Here is a 15,583-nt window from a genome sequence, read left to right on the forward strand (position 1 = left end):
ATTGCATTTTGAATTTTGAATGCATTTAGGGGGAAAAAGATATTTTTTCTACTTAAATATGATTAAGCTTTTGAATAGTCCACTCTCATAAATTGAAATAGTACTGAAGGAGTATCTGAACTCTAACTGCCTTTTCCATTTATATTCTTTGGTTCAGAATACCATAAAAAAAACAAAATAAAACAAAAACCAAACTAAACGTTAATAACTAAATAGGTAATTTATATTATTTATCAAAAGAGAAAAATAATATAAAAATTCTATCCTAAGTAACAAAAAACACAGCCAACACTTGAGAGGTCTGATTTAATATAGTCACAAAGATTTATTTGAGCCCCACCAACTTAGTATATCATTTTAAATGATCATTTCATTACAAAGATCAGCAATTATAAATGTCAACAAATAGAAAAAGTTTCACATAGCAAATTGTCTTTTCAAAAGCAAACCATTTTGTAGTTAGAGTTATGGTGCATGTATTAGACAAAGGTGTTTTTTCTGTTTAGGGCAAAGGTGTGTGAGGAGTGTTGCCATGAAGGAAAGGGGTTGTTTGGACTGTGGGGGAGGCTCCATTCCTCATGATTAAGTAATTGTCAAGTTGTCACCATGTTGGATGTCGGCAAATCATATTTGCCCAGTTAGCAAAATGTCTGAAGAGAAACTAAATTCACATATGTTTTAGGAAATTGAAAAGAAAAAAAAGTTAAGGAGAAAATCAAGCCCTTTCACATCTGTTGCTTCATACCTCCCTGGGTCACAGGGCTTTCTTATCCTGCTTTTTGTGCGGTTCCTAGATTAGAGTGCCGAGACAGGGACCCTTCCTTTCTCTGGCCTGTTTTATGGAACACACTTCAGGATTTCCAATGTCAAAAGGCCCGGCCATCTGCCCGGGAGAGGCAGGTAATCCTGGGTTATAGACTCACATTGGCCGGCTTGTCGTTTGTACCGTGCCAAGCCCTCCCCTACGAAGTCCTTTTTGTCTCATGCCGGTCTGAGTCACATAGAATAGATAGATAGTTTATCAGCACATGTCCCACAGATCATGTTTTCAGCTTACAAATATAGCCTGTTAGCGCACAGGCAGAGGGAGCTCCGCAGTTGGAGCGCCTCCGGCTCCAGAGTGTGGCGGCGGCGGCGGGCAGGGGCTCTGGCTGCGGCGCAGTCACGGGTAGGTAGGTGGCCGTGGTGGATGGGGCCTGGAGCGCGAGTGAGCGGCTGCTCCTGAAACCCAGCAGATTGCAAGGATTTGGAGGGTGGCGACGTGCGGCTGGGGGGATGGGGCAGTGCGCTCCTTGTTTACGTCTTTCCTACTGTGCCATGGCGGGATGGGGGTGAACATCCCCGAAGGACACGGGGCTGAGGATTACGCAGTAATCTGCGTTACAGGACAAGGACGGAAATTGAATGGGGAAAGAGACCAGCCTGTTGCTGTGGCAGGGTCCCCAGGACTCCTGCTCCTGGGTAGTGCGTTATTCCCAGCACACTGCCCTGGTGCCCAAGGCCAAGCTCAAAAGTTTCTGATCCGAAGTGCTGTCCAAGGGAGATAAATCAAGTTTGTTTTTGTTGTCTCCAGGGCCGGGGAGGGATGATTGACAGCTGTTCGGGAAGTCTTTCCTGCCGGAGACTGTCCGGCCCCCTGGCTGGTGGAAAAATGATTGGACGCCCAGGGGGGAATTGTCCGCCTCTGTAAGCAGCTCAGCTGTGCTGGCAGCTCTCCTGCTGGACCTCACCCTCTAACATAACTGGGGTGCTGTCCAAAAGACGGGCGCTATCTATGCCTGGTAGAGAGAGAGACGTCCTCGGATGCTCATGCACCTCTTGTTTTTATCTTACATTTAATTGGTGACAGTGTCTGTCTTGATTTCTTTCTTTTCTTTTCTTTTTTTTTTTTTTTTTAAATAACACATTTTTAAAAACTACTAGGTGCCAGGTACTATCTTAAGCATTTGACACAATTTTCATGCGTGATCCTCTCACCAATCCTATGAGTTCCGGGGTGCTGATACACTGGTGCTGAGCCCTGAGGTTCAGAAAGGTTAGGTAACCATTTCAGGGACATGCAGCAGTAAAGCGGGGGTGGCAGGACCCCAGCCCAGGCTGACTCAGACGTGGCCCTCTTAATCCCATCTGCAGCCTCTGCCTCCCCTGGCTGGATTTTCTATTTTAACAAATTACCATAAAAATAATGGCTGTGCCCAAGGAAACCCTGATCATGTGGCATAATGTGTAATTTAATTCAGAATTTGGCTAAAATATTGTGACTAAGTATAGCCCCTATACTAAGTGACCTCAGTTAGCCCCTATTTACCCCACTGTTTCTATCAGAAAACTCACTCTGCCTTCCAACCCTGGGGTTCAGGCAGGGGCCTTATATGAGGATAGAATGGAATTTGTGTGTCACTAAAGCCCTTTGTGTGCCATGTGACCCCCACTGTGCCTTGGTGTCACCAAAAGTTCCTATTGGTTACTGTGATGCCCTTGGATCCAGCAAGGCTGATGATAAGTGTCTTCTTCACATGGCAGATACACCTGGAAGAAGGCTGTGGAAGGTCTGGAGCTGGTCTGCCTAAGGGGAAGAGGGGTCCTGGGGGCTCTGAGGGGCAGGCAGGGAAGAGGGGAGCCAGGCCCCTCTCCCCGTAACTGGTTCAGGTGACTCCTGACACCAGCTCTGTTCCCCTCCTCCCACCTCCTCCCTGGCTGCTGACCCTCTTCCAGCCTTAAAGAGGGAGGGAGTGTCGTTAAGAAGGGTTTGGGACCTACACTGTGGACTTGGTTAGGCCTCCCCTCAGACCCTTCCCATCTTAGGTTCTCTCAGATGTTAGCCCTGTCCCCAACCCACTGCCCCTAGCCCACTTTGTCATTTGACAAGCAGGGAGAGGGCAAGGTGACCAGAAAGTCCCCCCTCCTGGCTGGAACCCTGGCATCTGACTTCTGAGTGGAGACTAGTGTTCTGGTGCCAGGGGACATGTTTTTCCAGTCATGCCCTCTGGCTCAGGAGAGTGGATGGTTCTGTAAAGTACTTCTGATATGCCTGGGTTCTGGAGGGAGCATGGAAAATTATTTGCCCTTCTTGATGGTCCCTACGGGAATATTCCTGCCCTCCCTCCATCCCCCCACACACTTAAGGGCATGTCTTCTCTTTTGGTTCCCACAGCAACTCATTGAGCCTCTGTTGTTGAATCCACACGCATTGAAATGTCTCCCTTTCAGCATCTGCTCTCCCCTCTAGATTGAGAACTAGGAGGCAAGGTCATTTATCTGTCCGCACTGAATGAGTGCCCTTAAATATCAGGTACGTAGGGTTCCCAGGAATCAAAGAACAAAAATATACACCAAGTAAACCGGCACAAGGCACATGGTTTCTTTGTTGAGGTTCAGAAGCAGGAGCCTGGCATCTCACAGCTCTCCTGTTCCTCCCGTCTGTTACTGGGTGACTGCTCAGTGTGGAGGATGGAGAGGGCTGATTGAGGGGACCAGGCTCAGGGTCCAAGTCTGGGGCCTACCAGGTCGCTGCTCCTGTCAGTAAACCATGGCTCTTCTCAACTCGGTTGATGGACAGATGAAGTATAATTAAACAAACGATCAAATAATTCAACTTTTATTACGTTCTGTGAAGTAAATAAGCAAGAGTCTCAGAGAAAGAATAGCAGGCGATCTACCTCAGATAAAGAGGCTGGGAAGGCTATGCTGAGGGGAGAACACTGAGGAGAGAACGCTGGAGCTGAGGTCAGGGTGCATGTGTGAGGGGGAAGCCACATGAATGGGGGAAGAGCACTCAGGCAGAGGGAGTGGTGTGTGCAGAGTCTGAGGTGGGAAGACTCGCAGGTGGACAAGCCCTGAGGAGGAGGAAGGTCGGGATGAGTGAGAGGGGCTGGCCCAAGGCAAATCATTGCAGGGTCTTACTGGACCCTGTGAGGAGCTGGCATCTCCCTCTCATTCCAAAGGGAAGTCTCTGGAAGACTTGAGCTAGGTGGCAGCGTAATCTAGTTCTCCTTGGAAAATGACTGTCACTATTGTGTGGCAGATGGATTGGTTGTACAACCTAGTTTAAGAAGTCACACTCTGTCATATTCTATTCATTAGAAGACAGTCACTAAGTCTAACCCTCGCTCAAGGGGAAAGGAATTAAGCTCTACCTTTATAATGGAAACAATACCAAGGAATTAGTGGGTATAATTTAAAGCCATCACATCCACCAAAGCAAAATATTTTGTATTTTGTGGTTCACTAAAGCTAGGATCAGTCAACTACAACCCACAGGCCTACATGTGTTTTTGTATGGCCCGTGGGCGCCGCTGGAACAGGCTAGCACTGTGAGCCGTGGAGACCAAGCCAGAGTATCCCCCTCTGTCCTATTGCCCCTCTGCTCTCAGTGCCTGTCTACCTGGGCTGCCCAAGGCCCACGCTGGCTGCCATCTACGTGTTGGAGCTGCTGCTGTGGCGATGCAAGTAGTAGAATCTCTGCTCAGGAGATGGTTACTTAGCAAGTCACCTCGCCTCCAGCCAGCTGCCCAACTGGAGATGCCTGGATGGAGAGGACACACAGGCATCTATTTGGGTGTCACTGGGGCAGAGAGTAAAACTGACTGCAGTAGGGCCCCCCTCTTCTGCTTCTCTGCTTACCTTGGGCCAGTCGCTCTTGTCCTGAGAATGTCTCCAGCAGTGGCAACTGGGCAGAAGCTTGGAAGCGTGCTCATTGCTCGGGCAGGCCCACCCCAGGTAAGCAGGGAGGGGCAGGCCACGAGTTTTCTGTTAAGTCGGTACCTACATAATATCTTTGATTTTGCTGGTTGGCCTACAAGGCCTAAAATATTTACTATCTTGCTCTTTACTGAAGTTTGCTGACCCCTGCAGTAAAGCAAAAGGTTTTTCCAGGAGGAATTTACAATTTACTTTTCCGCTGCCCATCTAGTCTTTGAGAGTCTCTGATACTTGACGTTTTCACCCAGGACCTGGAGAGGAGCGAGCCTGAGGGCGCGCTGTGCCCCAAGGGCCTTTCTGTGGCAGTGAACAGGGTCATTGCTCTCCTCCCCTCTCACAGCCCCGCTGTTTTCTTCTCGAGAAGACGCTGTGTGGTTGTGGACCACGCAGCCAGACCGAGGGAGGTTTGTCCTCGTGATTCGCCATCGTCAGTCAGTGCCAGGTCTGCAGCAGGGAACTACACTCAGATGTCTTCTTGGATGTTTGCTGTCACATTCAGTGAGGGCCCAGGTGAAAGCTCTGCAGTCTTATGGTTCAGCAGAGTCTACTTGGTTGTAGTTCCCTTGAAGAGGCGATAGCTTTCTTTGTGTGGAGGCCTCCAGACTGGATCCTGTAGGTTAACTCTTCTCTGTTCTGCTTTGGTGGAGTATATCCTGGTGCTGTTTCCATAGTGCTGGAGAAAGTTCATGCTCAGGAAATCACATTTATGCATTTGCTGAGAGATTGTGTTGACTGGAGTTTATCCTACAAAGAAGACACTGGCTTTGTAAATGTGCCAGAGATCTTCTGTCCTCCAAGTTGCTAAGTGACTGGCACCGGCATCTGACCCTGACATCTGCCCCCTCTCTATTTCCTAAGGCAGCTTTGTTTCTGGATGGGGGCGGGGGGCCTCCTACCTGTCCTGGAGTGACTCATGGGTTCTTGTTGTAAAACCACTTTCCTGATCTCAGCACCCACCCATGGGGCTACTGGGTCCTGGCTTAAGGTGGAACCTGTCGGTTGTCTTAGGGAGGCCTGGCCTCAGCCCTGCCCTGCACAAGACACCAGCAGCTGGGCAGGACCTGGCATATAGGACCTGGTAACTTAGCTTCCTAGGATCTCTGGATGTTACACGTAGATCCCTAGCAAATGTGGTCATCACTTACTGTGCTTAGATGCTCCAGTTTTTATTACACACATTTGCAAACAGAACATCTTACAGACAAAGACCCTGATTTAAATCCTGGCACATTTAAAACCCTCTTACCTGAAAAATAGAAACTCCTTACCTGCTTTGCACAACACAGGGCAAATGGTGAACATGGTTAGATGACAGGCAGGATATACTCTTTCCCACTAAAATACTGAGACTAATATTGATTTCCAACTGTTTAAAAATAGAACAGGAAGACATCAAGGAGAGAGCGTTCCTCTGAGATGAGAACTTGAATTACATTCCTCTAAAGTAATTAGCAATGATTTTTTAATGCAGGGGCAGTTAATGTACCGATCTGGTTGCTTCTCAAGGGTTTACTGGCCTAAGAAAATGAAAGCAACTCAACAGAATCTGAGTCATGTTGCTCTGGAGCCCGCACTCCCTGGACGGCGAGCCATTCTTCCAGCTTGAACAGCTCTTGGCTGCCTGGGCTGTTTATGCCTTTGAAACTCAGTTCACTGTACTTGGTTGGTTTTTATGTGCCGTCTTGGATTGTGTGCAGAGATTTCTTCAAGAAGCTAGGCTACCTGATCCTTTCTCTTTTAAAATTTTTTCTCCATTACTGGCTATGGACTTCCATCTCTTGTTTTCAGGCTGATGCTTGGCATTCTTGTATGGAGGCTTTTATGTCAAAGCCTTAAGACCTTCGCAGCTTAGGTGCTCCTTAGCTGAAGAAAACAGAGTCAGGAAAGTGGTAACAGGCAAATTAAACTCAGGGCTGTCTGGTTCTGGGCAAGAGGAGTTGGCACATTTCACCCAGTCTCCCCCACAAAATGCCGCTATCAATCCTGGGCAGAACACATGGGGCAGCAAGAGGAAGATTCTGGAAAGCAAATGCTTGCAAGAGAATGAGGGAAGGACTTTAGAATTCAAAGCACTGCAGGATCTGTGGTGTGCTTCCTGTGTTTGCCCTGAACTCAAGGCAGCCTGAAACCAGAACTGGGCCCGAAGGCACCTAATTTTGCTCCAGGAGGTGGGAAAGGGGACTCCTCATGCTGAGAGAGGGACAAATCTTTGCTGTTCTTAGTTTCTTTTTATTTTCTCCATCCTCTCCTGCCTCAGACCCATAGGATTTTGAAGTAGGAGCAGTGAGGGGGTTGGAGAAGGTTGGGAGTAGAGAAACTCAGTCACCCTAAACTTTGAGGGAGGAGATCCTTCCTTTCTGATCAGAGGAGCTGTGGTTCTCAGGGGATGGAGGAAACTCGTTGCTTTTTTCCTCTCACAGTCTTCCTATTGCTTGACCCTGAGTTCAGTGAAGGAAGTGCACAGAAAAGCAGGACAACTACAGCCTCAGGCTTCTGGAAGGACCAGGGAGATTACAGAGAGGGAGAGGCTCCGGAGAGCAACCCTGCAAGGTTGTTCATGAACTTCTGGTCTCTTTACTGAGCTGCACACGTGGATCTGACCCTAACCAGCATGCCCATGGTCTGTTGAACGGAACGCTAGGAAAGACTGTCACCCCGTCCCAGATGGCCACTGGGTGGCGCACATGGAACAGCGGAACAGCACTGCAAAGTCAAAACTGATCTGACGCTAGGAATCACAGCCCACAGAAGGCAGGTTGGAGTGTGAGGTTTGAACCTGACCTAATTGATCACCGACTGTGTCAGTTATCAATGTATCGCCTTTCAGCTCTGAATGCACCTTTCGGTGTATGTATTCTGTGACATACAATGGAATTCCTTTAAGTATTTGTCTTTTAAAATGAACACCATGTTAAAATTTCTCAGTAGGAAGAGGCTTCCTGCCTTTCCCACTGTGGGCAAGGGATCAGCAGTGTGACATAGGTATTGGAGCCTGTGCCAGCCACAGGCCCACAACATGGTCTCTTTGCAACCTGGCAACCTTGGCTAGCAATAGCCTTTCTGCAGCTCTCTTGATCCCCAAATAGAGCTCTTGTGTAGCCCATGTACTCTGAAGGCCTCCTGCCCATGCTCGTACCTGGACTTTCTCTGCAAGCTTCCACGTGGCCTGCACACAGCCTCCTGTGGTCTGAAGGGCCACATACCAAGCTGCCACGCCTTTGGCAAGTTCCTGTGTAGTCCATGCTCTGAAGGCCTCTTTCCCCTGCCGACACCTAACTCCCACTGCCTGCCCACGCCATCCCTTGCTGGTCAGCTGGCCTTCCACCTGCACTCGGGGGAGTGGTCTAGTGGTAGCCTGACTGAACTAGAGGACTTCTCTGCTATCTGGCGGGCTGAGCCACAAGTCCTAAAATGAGGTCTGGACCTCTTTCTTGGATGCTCTCCCTTTGCTCTGGGGTATGAGTGGAAAGATAGAAAGTATCAGCAAAGTAATAGAAGATATAAAGAACATGAAATAGACAATGATTGAAATAAAATACTTCCTGGATAGGCTCATAAGTGAAATAGAGATGACATAGAGAAAGTTAGGAAATTTGAAGATAGATTGCTGGGTATTACTGATTGAAAAAAAAGAGACTCATAAGAAATGAACAGGGGCTCAAGAATCTATGGAACAATATCAACAGGCCTGATATTTGTGTTATTGTTATCTCAAAAGGAGAGAAAGAGTGCAGTGCAGAAAAAAATAGTTGAAGAAATAATTGATGAAAATCCCCAAATTTGGCAAAAGATAAAAACATACTGATTAGAGGAGCTAGGCAAATCCCAAACAGAATACACCCAAAGAAATCCATGCCCAGATTCATCATAATTAAACTGAGGAAAACCAAAGACAAAGAAAAAAATCTTGAAAGTATTGAGAGAAAAATGATGCATCACCTGTGGGAAAATTATGACTCAAATGACTGCAGATTTCTCACCAGGAACCATGGAGGTACAATCATTTAAAAATGCTTAAAGAAAAGAATTTTGTCCACTCAGGATTCTATATCCAGCAAAAATAATCTTCAGGAATGAAGGTTGAAAAAAAGATAGCCTCAGATGAAAGAAAACAGAGAATTTGTCAGCAACTTCCTCTAAAAGAGTTGTTAAAGGAAGGAAGCTTTTTAGACCAAAGAGAAATGATAACAGGGGTAAACTTGGGACAACAGGAATGAAGGATGAACAACAGATGTGGTACGTATCAGGACAGATATCATGGGCTTTCTCCTCCTGAGTTCTTTAAAATAAGTTTGATGGTTGGAAGCCAAAGATATAACATTGACTGATATAACACAGAGGACAACTACAACATAAAGGTGAGAGCATCAGGGGACCTACATGGTAGTAAGGTTTCTACATCTCACTTAAAGTGGTAAAATACTGTTTCTAAGTAGACTATGAAAAGTTAAGCATGTAGCTTATATTCCTTAGGGCAACCATGATAAGGAAAAGGCCACACAAAGAAACATGGTAAAAAACACAATAGAGAAAATAAAATGGAATACTAAAAAATGTTCAGATAATACAAAAGAAGGCAGGAAAGTATAAAAGAGAAAAACAAAAGAGGGATCAAACAGAAAATGAATAATAAATGAATTTCGACCTAAGTGCAAACCTGTCGGTAATTACATTAAATATAAATTGCCTAACATACTAATTAAAAGATGCCGTTAGAATGGGTTAAATGATCCAACAATATGCTGTCTACAAAATCTCAATCAAACATAACCATATAGTTATGGTAAAAGTAAAAGGGTGGACTCAAGAAAGTGAAAAGACAACTTACAAAATGGGAGAAAATTTTTGCAAATCATATATCTGGTAAAGGACCTGTATCTAGAATATATAAAGAACTATTACAAGTCAACAATAAAAAGACAAATAGCCTAATTAAAAAATGGGCAAAGCCTCTGAATAGACATTTCTCCCAAGAAGATAAACAGATGGTCAACAAGCACTTGAAAAGATGTTCAACATCATTAGTCATCAGGGAAATGCAAATCAAAACCACAATGAGATATCACACCCCCTACTGGGGTGTCTATAAAAAAAAGTGTTGAGAGGATATGGAGAAACCAGAAACTTCATACACTGCTGGTGGGGATGTAAAATGATGTAGCTGCTTTGGAAAACACTCTGGCAATTTCTGAAAAGGTTAGACATAGAGTTATCATATGATCCTCAAATTTCACTCCCATGTATTTACCCCAGAGAAACGAAAACAGATGTCTACAGAAAAACTTTCACCATTTGCTCCTTTGTTAGAAATCTTCAGGTGAAGGGGTTTCAGGAGAGACAAACGACAGTCTCAGATGCCAGAAATTAAAGAAAAGAGAGGAATGAATTGGGGTCAACATTTAAGGTCTCTACCCTAAAATTATGGACCACAAATGTTCAGCTGCACAAACATAAGCCAGTTTTCCGCTATATTGGCAAGCCATTAATGGAGAGTACACACTTGAGTCAGAAGATTAAATATTTGGTTTTGCATCCCCATTGACTGCTATTTGGAAGTGGAACAGAATATTCAACAGCCCTACTATTTGCCAACCAACACTCTGTGTGTGTTTGTGCAGATCCGGAAATGGATTTAGCCAGATTTCGATGCTGTAGGTAGGGGGAGTTTAAAACAATCTCTAGAAAGTTATTTTACGTATGTAAGGGAAATAAGTATAGCTTAGTGGAAAAACATTGGAATGTATTTTTATGTTCTGATAATTTTCTCAGAGAGTAAATAATCACCTAAAACGCACAATAAAGATGAGTTGTGAAAATAAAAAGAAGAGAGAAGGCTCATTGAGTGGTCTGAAAGAGAAGCAATCTGGATGCAAAGCTTTTATTTACCATTCATTCATTCATTCCTTCCATTCAACAAACTTTTATGGAGGGCCTACTATGTGCCAGTCACTGTGCCAGTTCTCACTAAGATGTGATGGCCGAGATGTACCTGAGTCTGACTTTTTTTGTACTTGGAAAACCACATGAACAGAGGCCAGCAGCTTGTAAGGGTTCATGTTGAAGGGGAACCTCACAGAACGTGTCTGCAGGCTGTGTGGTCAGTCCCAGGTGGGAAAGTACTCAGCGGGGCTTGGTGCAATGTTTGCTTTTGTTACTTAATGGTGGCTAGTGTGTAGTCTCAGATAACCAGGTGTGTGCGTGATTAACTCCTCAAGCTTACCCTTGAGTATGTTACAAGCTACTGGGAAGATTGATGCTAGTAAACTCAATAGCATCAAACAGAAAATGAAGCTTGAGGAATGCCCAGGGGGCTTTGGGAACCCACAATTCAGCTGACGGGTAGGGAGACAAGTGTGATTTCTAGAAGAGATGACCCCAGGGTGTGTGTTGCCCTTGCACTTCCACAGCGCTATTAGACCTCGAGAATATTAGCAAACTGCCATCCTGGAGGTAACAAGGCATTTCATCATTATTTGTGACAATTGATTCATTCACGTTTCATTTGAAAGTTCATGGTAAAACTGTTTTCTTTTGCTTGTGTATGAAGTTGACGCATATGTGTTTTTTAACTAGGTAATTTCACGCTCCCAAAATGGGACATAAAGTGGTCGTATTCGACATTTCTGTCGTCAGAGCTCTGTGGGAAACCCGTGTCAAGAAGCACAAAGCTTGGCAAAAGAAGGAGACAGAAAGGATCGAGCAAAGCGCATTGGAAAGGTATGTTTTTTCCTGTACTCGCTCGTAGCTTCTTTAGTGAATAGGGACCCAGGCAGGCAACAGTTGTGTTGTGGAGGGGGGTGGGTGGGGGTGGTACCTTTCTTCTGCGGTTTCTCACTGTCAGTTACACCTGCTTACCGGACTTCACAGTCTTCACACTGTTGCCCAGAACAAACATCTATTCCTATAAAGGAACACCCATAGCTGTAAGGACCCACACCGTGCTAAGCACAGGGAAGTCAGCGATGACATGGTAAATTCCTCTACAGGCAATTCTGTAGAAGACTGCTGAGATGGCTCCCTAGGCTGACTGAGGCTCTCCACACCCCAGCTGCCCTCTGTCATGCACTTCAGCCTTCACCGAGCTGAATGCTAGATAAGACTCACTGTGTTGATGCCATTTTTACTTGGATTGTAATTTGACAGCTCTTATGTAAACTCATGAAGTATGAGTAAAAGAGAGAGATCGTGTAGATGAAAACTAAGTTGAGTGCTTTGGAAAAACAACATCTGTGATAAATATAAACCGTATGATTGAATTAACACCATCCAAGGCTGATGAAAGTATGACAAGCCGGGAAGGTTGCACACCCAGGTGGCTTTGTACGTCTGTAATTTTTATCCCCTGTGAAGAAACCAAAACTGGAACTGTTGGATGATGCATTATGGGTGTGGTTTATCGGAAAGGCAGAATGGGATTCTGATGGGTAGACCTATTCTTGAAGGAAGCCCATAACCCTATACCAAGTTGGCAAGTGGTGATGTATTCCTATGGTTTAAGTTCAAAACAAAATGCGTAAGGTGTGAATGCCTCTTTGTTTTTGGCTCTTCACTTTTATGAACTATTTGGATAGGACAAATACCTCTTCTGATCATGCTTGATCATTAAGCTGCTACGGTAAGCATCACGGCTGTTCCAGGTGGTGGTTATCATTATCCCGTTTGAAGACCAGGGAGTTGGGACCTAAGTAACTTGCCCAAGTGGAGACAGTTGGCAAGTGGAGGATTTGGCCAAGCCCTTTCTCCAACATAATGCTGGAATCACAGGTAGCTGGGACTTCTTTTCACTTGTCGTTTAGCATCTGTACTGCCCCAGGCCCTGTAGAGATCAGGGCTGCAACTGCAGCCTGTGTCTAAAATAGCCCCCTTCTAGCAGCCCTGCATCCTGCCTGCCAGCACGTCCCTGAGTAGAGCCTGGATGCCTTCCTGAGTGTGGAATGCACCAAGTTCCTATCAAGGGCTGGCTACCTAGTCCGAGACAAAGACAAAGTCTGCATCTGATAGCTTGGAATGAAAATGACAACGAATCCTATTTTTGTACTGCACAGAATGTTAGCCTATTAAAGGCCCCAAGCAGACATCAAATCCCCAAATGGAAAAAGGCCCACCACGTGCAAAAGTGAAAACACTGTTCTAACAACTGCACTGGCATCAGAGGGCAGCAAGACCTGGTCCATCGTCTTCATTGAGCTAATAATCTAGTTGGTGGGATAAGGCATAAATGTGGAACGTTATAAAATGATAGGTCAGAAAATTAGCAACAAGAAGGTACTGAGGAGTGGTGGTGGTGGTGGTGCTGGTGGTGGTGGTGGTGGTGGTGGTGGTGGTGGTGATGGTGGTGGTGGTGGTGGTGCTGGTGGTGCTGGTGGGGGCTGGGAAGAGTCCTGAGCCAGCTCGAGTGTCTGACTGGACTTGGAGTTTATGAATAACAGGTTCACCTACAAAAGTGAAATTTCTCAAGATGGCTGATGGATGATATTCTAAAGTTAGGTATTTTATAAACTGGGGCTGCCTATATATTTCTATCCAAATGCTCTTGAAAGATCAGCAAATTCTTGTAGGCTTGCATTTGTACAAAATTTGGGTTGGCAGCATATACTATCAAAGGAAATTGTGATTAATCAAAAACATAGGTAATTTTAGGAGAAATTTTGGCCAGAAATCCCCTCTAAGTCACCTCCTCTACTTTTTTTAGTCAAGTTGCTAACAATTCACAGCTCCGAGGGTTTAAGGTTCCCTTTACGTTCTAATTCTCGTTGGCAGGAGAAAGAAAAAAGGAGGGGCAGGGAGAAAGTGAGGGGCGGTGAGGTTGCCAGCAACGGGAAGGATTGCGCCTGCGCACAGGTGGCCTTCTCCAGACAGGTGGTGGCAATACCGCGGAGAGTAACTGCGGTCTCTGCTGGGCTTTTTAGGATAAAGGAGGAGTGGAACTTCGTGGCGGAATGCAGGAGGAAAGGCATCCCCCAGACTCTGTACTGCAAGAATGGCTTCATAGACACCAGCGTGAGGATTCTGGAAAAGATCGAAAAGAACTCTCTCATAAGGCAGAGTTCACCTTCCAAGGAGAGAGACAAACAGAGCAGCGCATTTGTGTTTGAACTTTCAGGGGAGCAGTGGAAGGTGAGTCGATGTGTTCCTGTATCTGCAGCCAGTGGACACTCAGTGCGGCACTGTGGCTGATGTCCATTGCTAAGCTGAGCTTAGGGCCTTGGCCTGGGCTGCGTGAGTGCCCTTGCTTGACAGGATGGGTCCTGAACCAGATTCTCCAGTCTCCTCCTCTGTGAAAGGCAGGGTAGCCCTGGAAAGAGCAGCGGGGTCCATTTGGATCCCTCCCGGGCCAGAGGAGTGGCTGGGACTCCAGTGGGCCTCACCAGGATGGCACAGTCTTTAAAATACTTCAAGTTGCTGCCTTTCCCCCAGACGTTTAAAATAACTCTTTGCCTTTTATTTTTTTTTAAAACAAATGGAGACTTTCACTTATCTCACACTCCTCAGTGGGTGGAGACTTTGCTGACTTGCCACAAGAGAGTAGGAGAGGAATTTCCGCAGAGCCATTAGCTGATTTTCCTCTGGGATTCTGAGGCCAGAACAATGATGTCATCTCTTTCTTTCCACCGGTTTACAGGTGCTTCCTGCTCTCCCTCCCCCATCCTGCTGCTTTGCTTGGTGAGGCATGTCCAGGGTTGCCTACCACCTACTGTTTCCTGGTTGGAGCTGTACCGGGGTGGGGGTGTCATGGGCCAGTAAGCTCTGGCTGTTGTCCATTTCAATGGGACAGGGTACTCTGGGACCTGCCCTCCATCTCTTACGAGCCTGGGGTGAGCTCCCTGATGGCCTAGCTCTTCATTTTCTCTCAGCCATAGGACCCCATCTGGTCTGGTGTGGATTGCATTCAGATCAGGAGGTGCCAAGATGGTTTTACCAGGGCTGGGGGCGGGTTGCACAGGGCTCTGGGCTTGGTTGAATGCTCTGCTGCCACTGTCTTGAAATTCTTAATAATTTTTAGCAACAGGCCTGCATTTTCATTTTGTATTAGTTCCTGAAACTACGTGGCCGGTCCTTACCCTAAGTGACTCATTTAAATGTCTTTGGGTTTTGGTTTCCTCTTTCCAATGGGTGTGAAGAATGTCCATTCTGCCTGTCTTATGGGACTAACGTGGAATCACATCGCACATTGTGGGTGAAAATACTTTTGTAAGTAAAAAGCTTAACCCACGTATCCCGTAACAAAGCACATTACAAGTGCCGAGAGTGAAGAAAAAGGGCCACTGTGGACTTGCTGATGGCCACCTCCCCTCTGCGCACCTGCCACACTTTGCTGATGGTGCACTGTGGTCAGCGGCATGAGGTCAGGAAACAGATGTGCCATGTTCATCCTTGTTCCATCCCTTCAGTGCTGAGCACAGCTCGCTTGCGCAGGGGCTGGGTAAACACTTGGTGAACCGAATTTCTTCCACCGGACAGATAGCCCCTCTCAGGTCAACACTGTTACAATTTTATCCAGAACACCTGAACGAGGGGAGGCCTTGGAGACCGAGTTCCTCTCTGTCACTTCAGACGCGAAGGCCCAGGGAGATGGTGCACCTGGCCTGGAATGCTCGCTGTCTTTCTGGTGCTCTTTCCCTCTTCTAGACTCAGAAAAACATTTAGAAATTTGGCCCAGCAAACATCCATTTATCAAATATTTTTAAATGCAGCTAGAGAGGAAGGGAAATGCAGCACACATTTAAAACTCTAATGCATGGACAGATTTTATTTTTAGAAGATGTTAAATTGGTACGTTGTAAGTAAACAAGTTACGTCATGGCTGTGGGGATGAGCCTGGTTGTCTGTGTTCACCAGGCGTTTGATTTCAGGGATGTTATGACTTTGCAGCAGTTTTGAA

The 15,583-nt window shown here is 46.1% G+C and overlaps 1 protein-coding gene across 2 annotated transcripts in view; it reads left to right on the plus strand.

Moving 5' to 3' along the window:
* The first annotated feature begins 1,012 nt into the window (after positions 1-1,012).
* Positions 1,013-15,583, plus strand: part of LRRC2 (leucine rich repeat containing 2) — a 28,259-nt gene continuing 13,688 nt past the window's right edge. Inside the window, exons 1-3 of one of the 2 annotated variants that reach the window (XM_019724034.3) lie at positions 1,013-1,168; positions 11,275-11,418; positions 13,611-13,818. In XM_019724034.3, coding sequence (XP_019579593.3) covers positions 11,294-11,418; positions 13,611-13,818 — 333 coding nt within the window. In that variant the 5' untranslated portion in view covers positions 1,013-1,168; positions 11,275-11,293. Of the gene's footprint in view, positions 1,173-11,274; positions 11,419-13,610; positions 13,819-15,583 lie in introns of both variants that reach the window. The other variant, XM_019724035.3, reaches the window with a different exon arrangement.

The sequence above is a fragment of the Rhinolophus sinicus genome, chromosome 5 (assembly GCF_057876585.1).
Source record: "Rhinolophus sinicus isolate RSI-liver-muscle chromosome 5, RSI-T2T, whole genome shotgun sequence".
NCBI classification, from domain to species: Eukaryota; Metazoa; Chordata; class Mammalia; order Chiroptera; family Rhinolophidae; genus Rhinolophus; species Rhinolophus sinicus.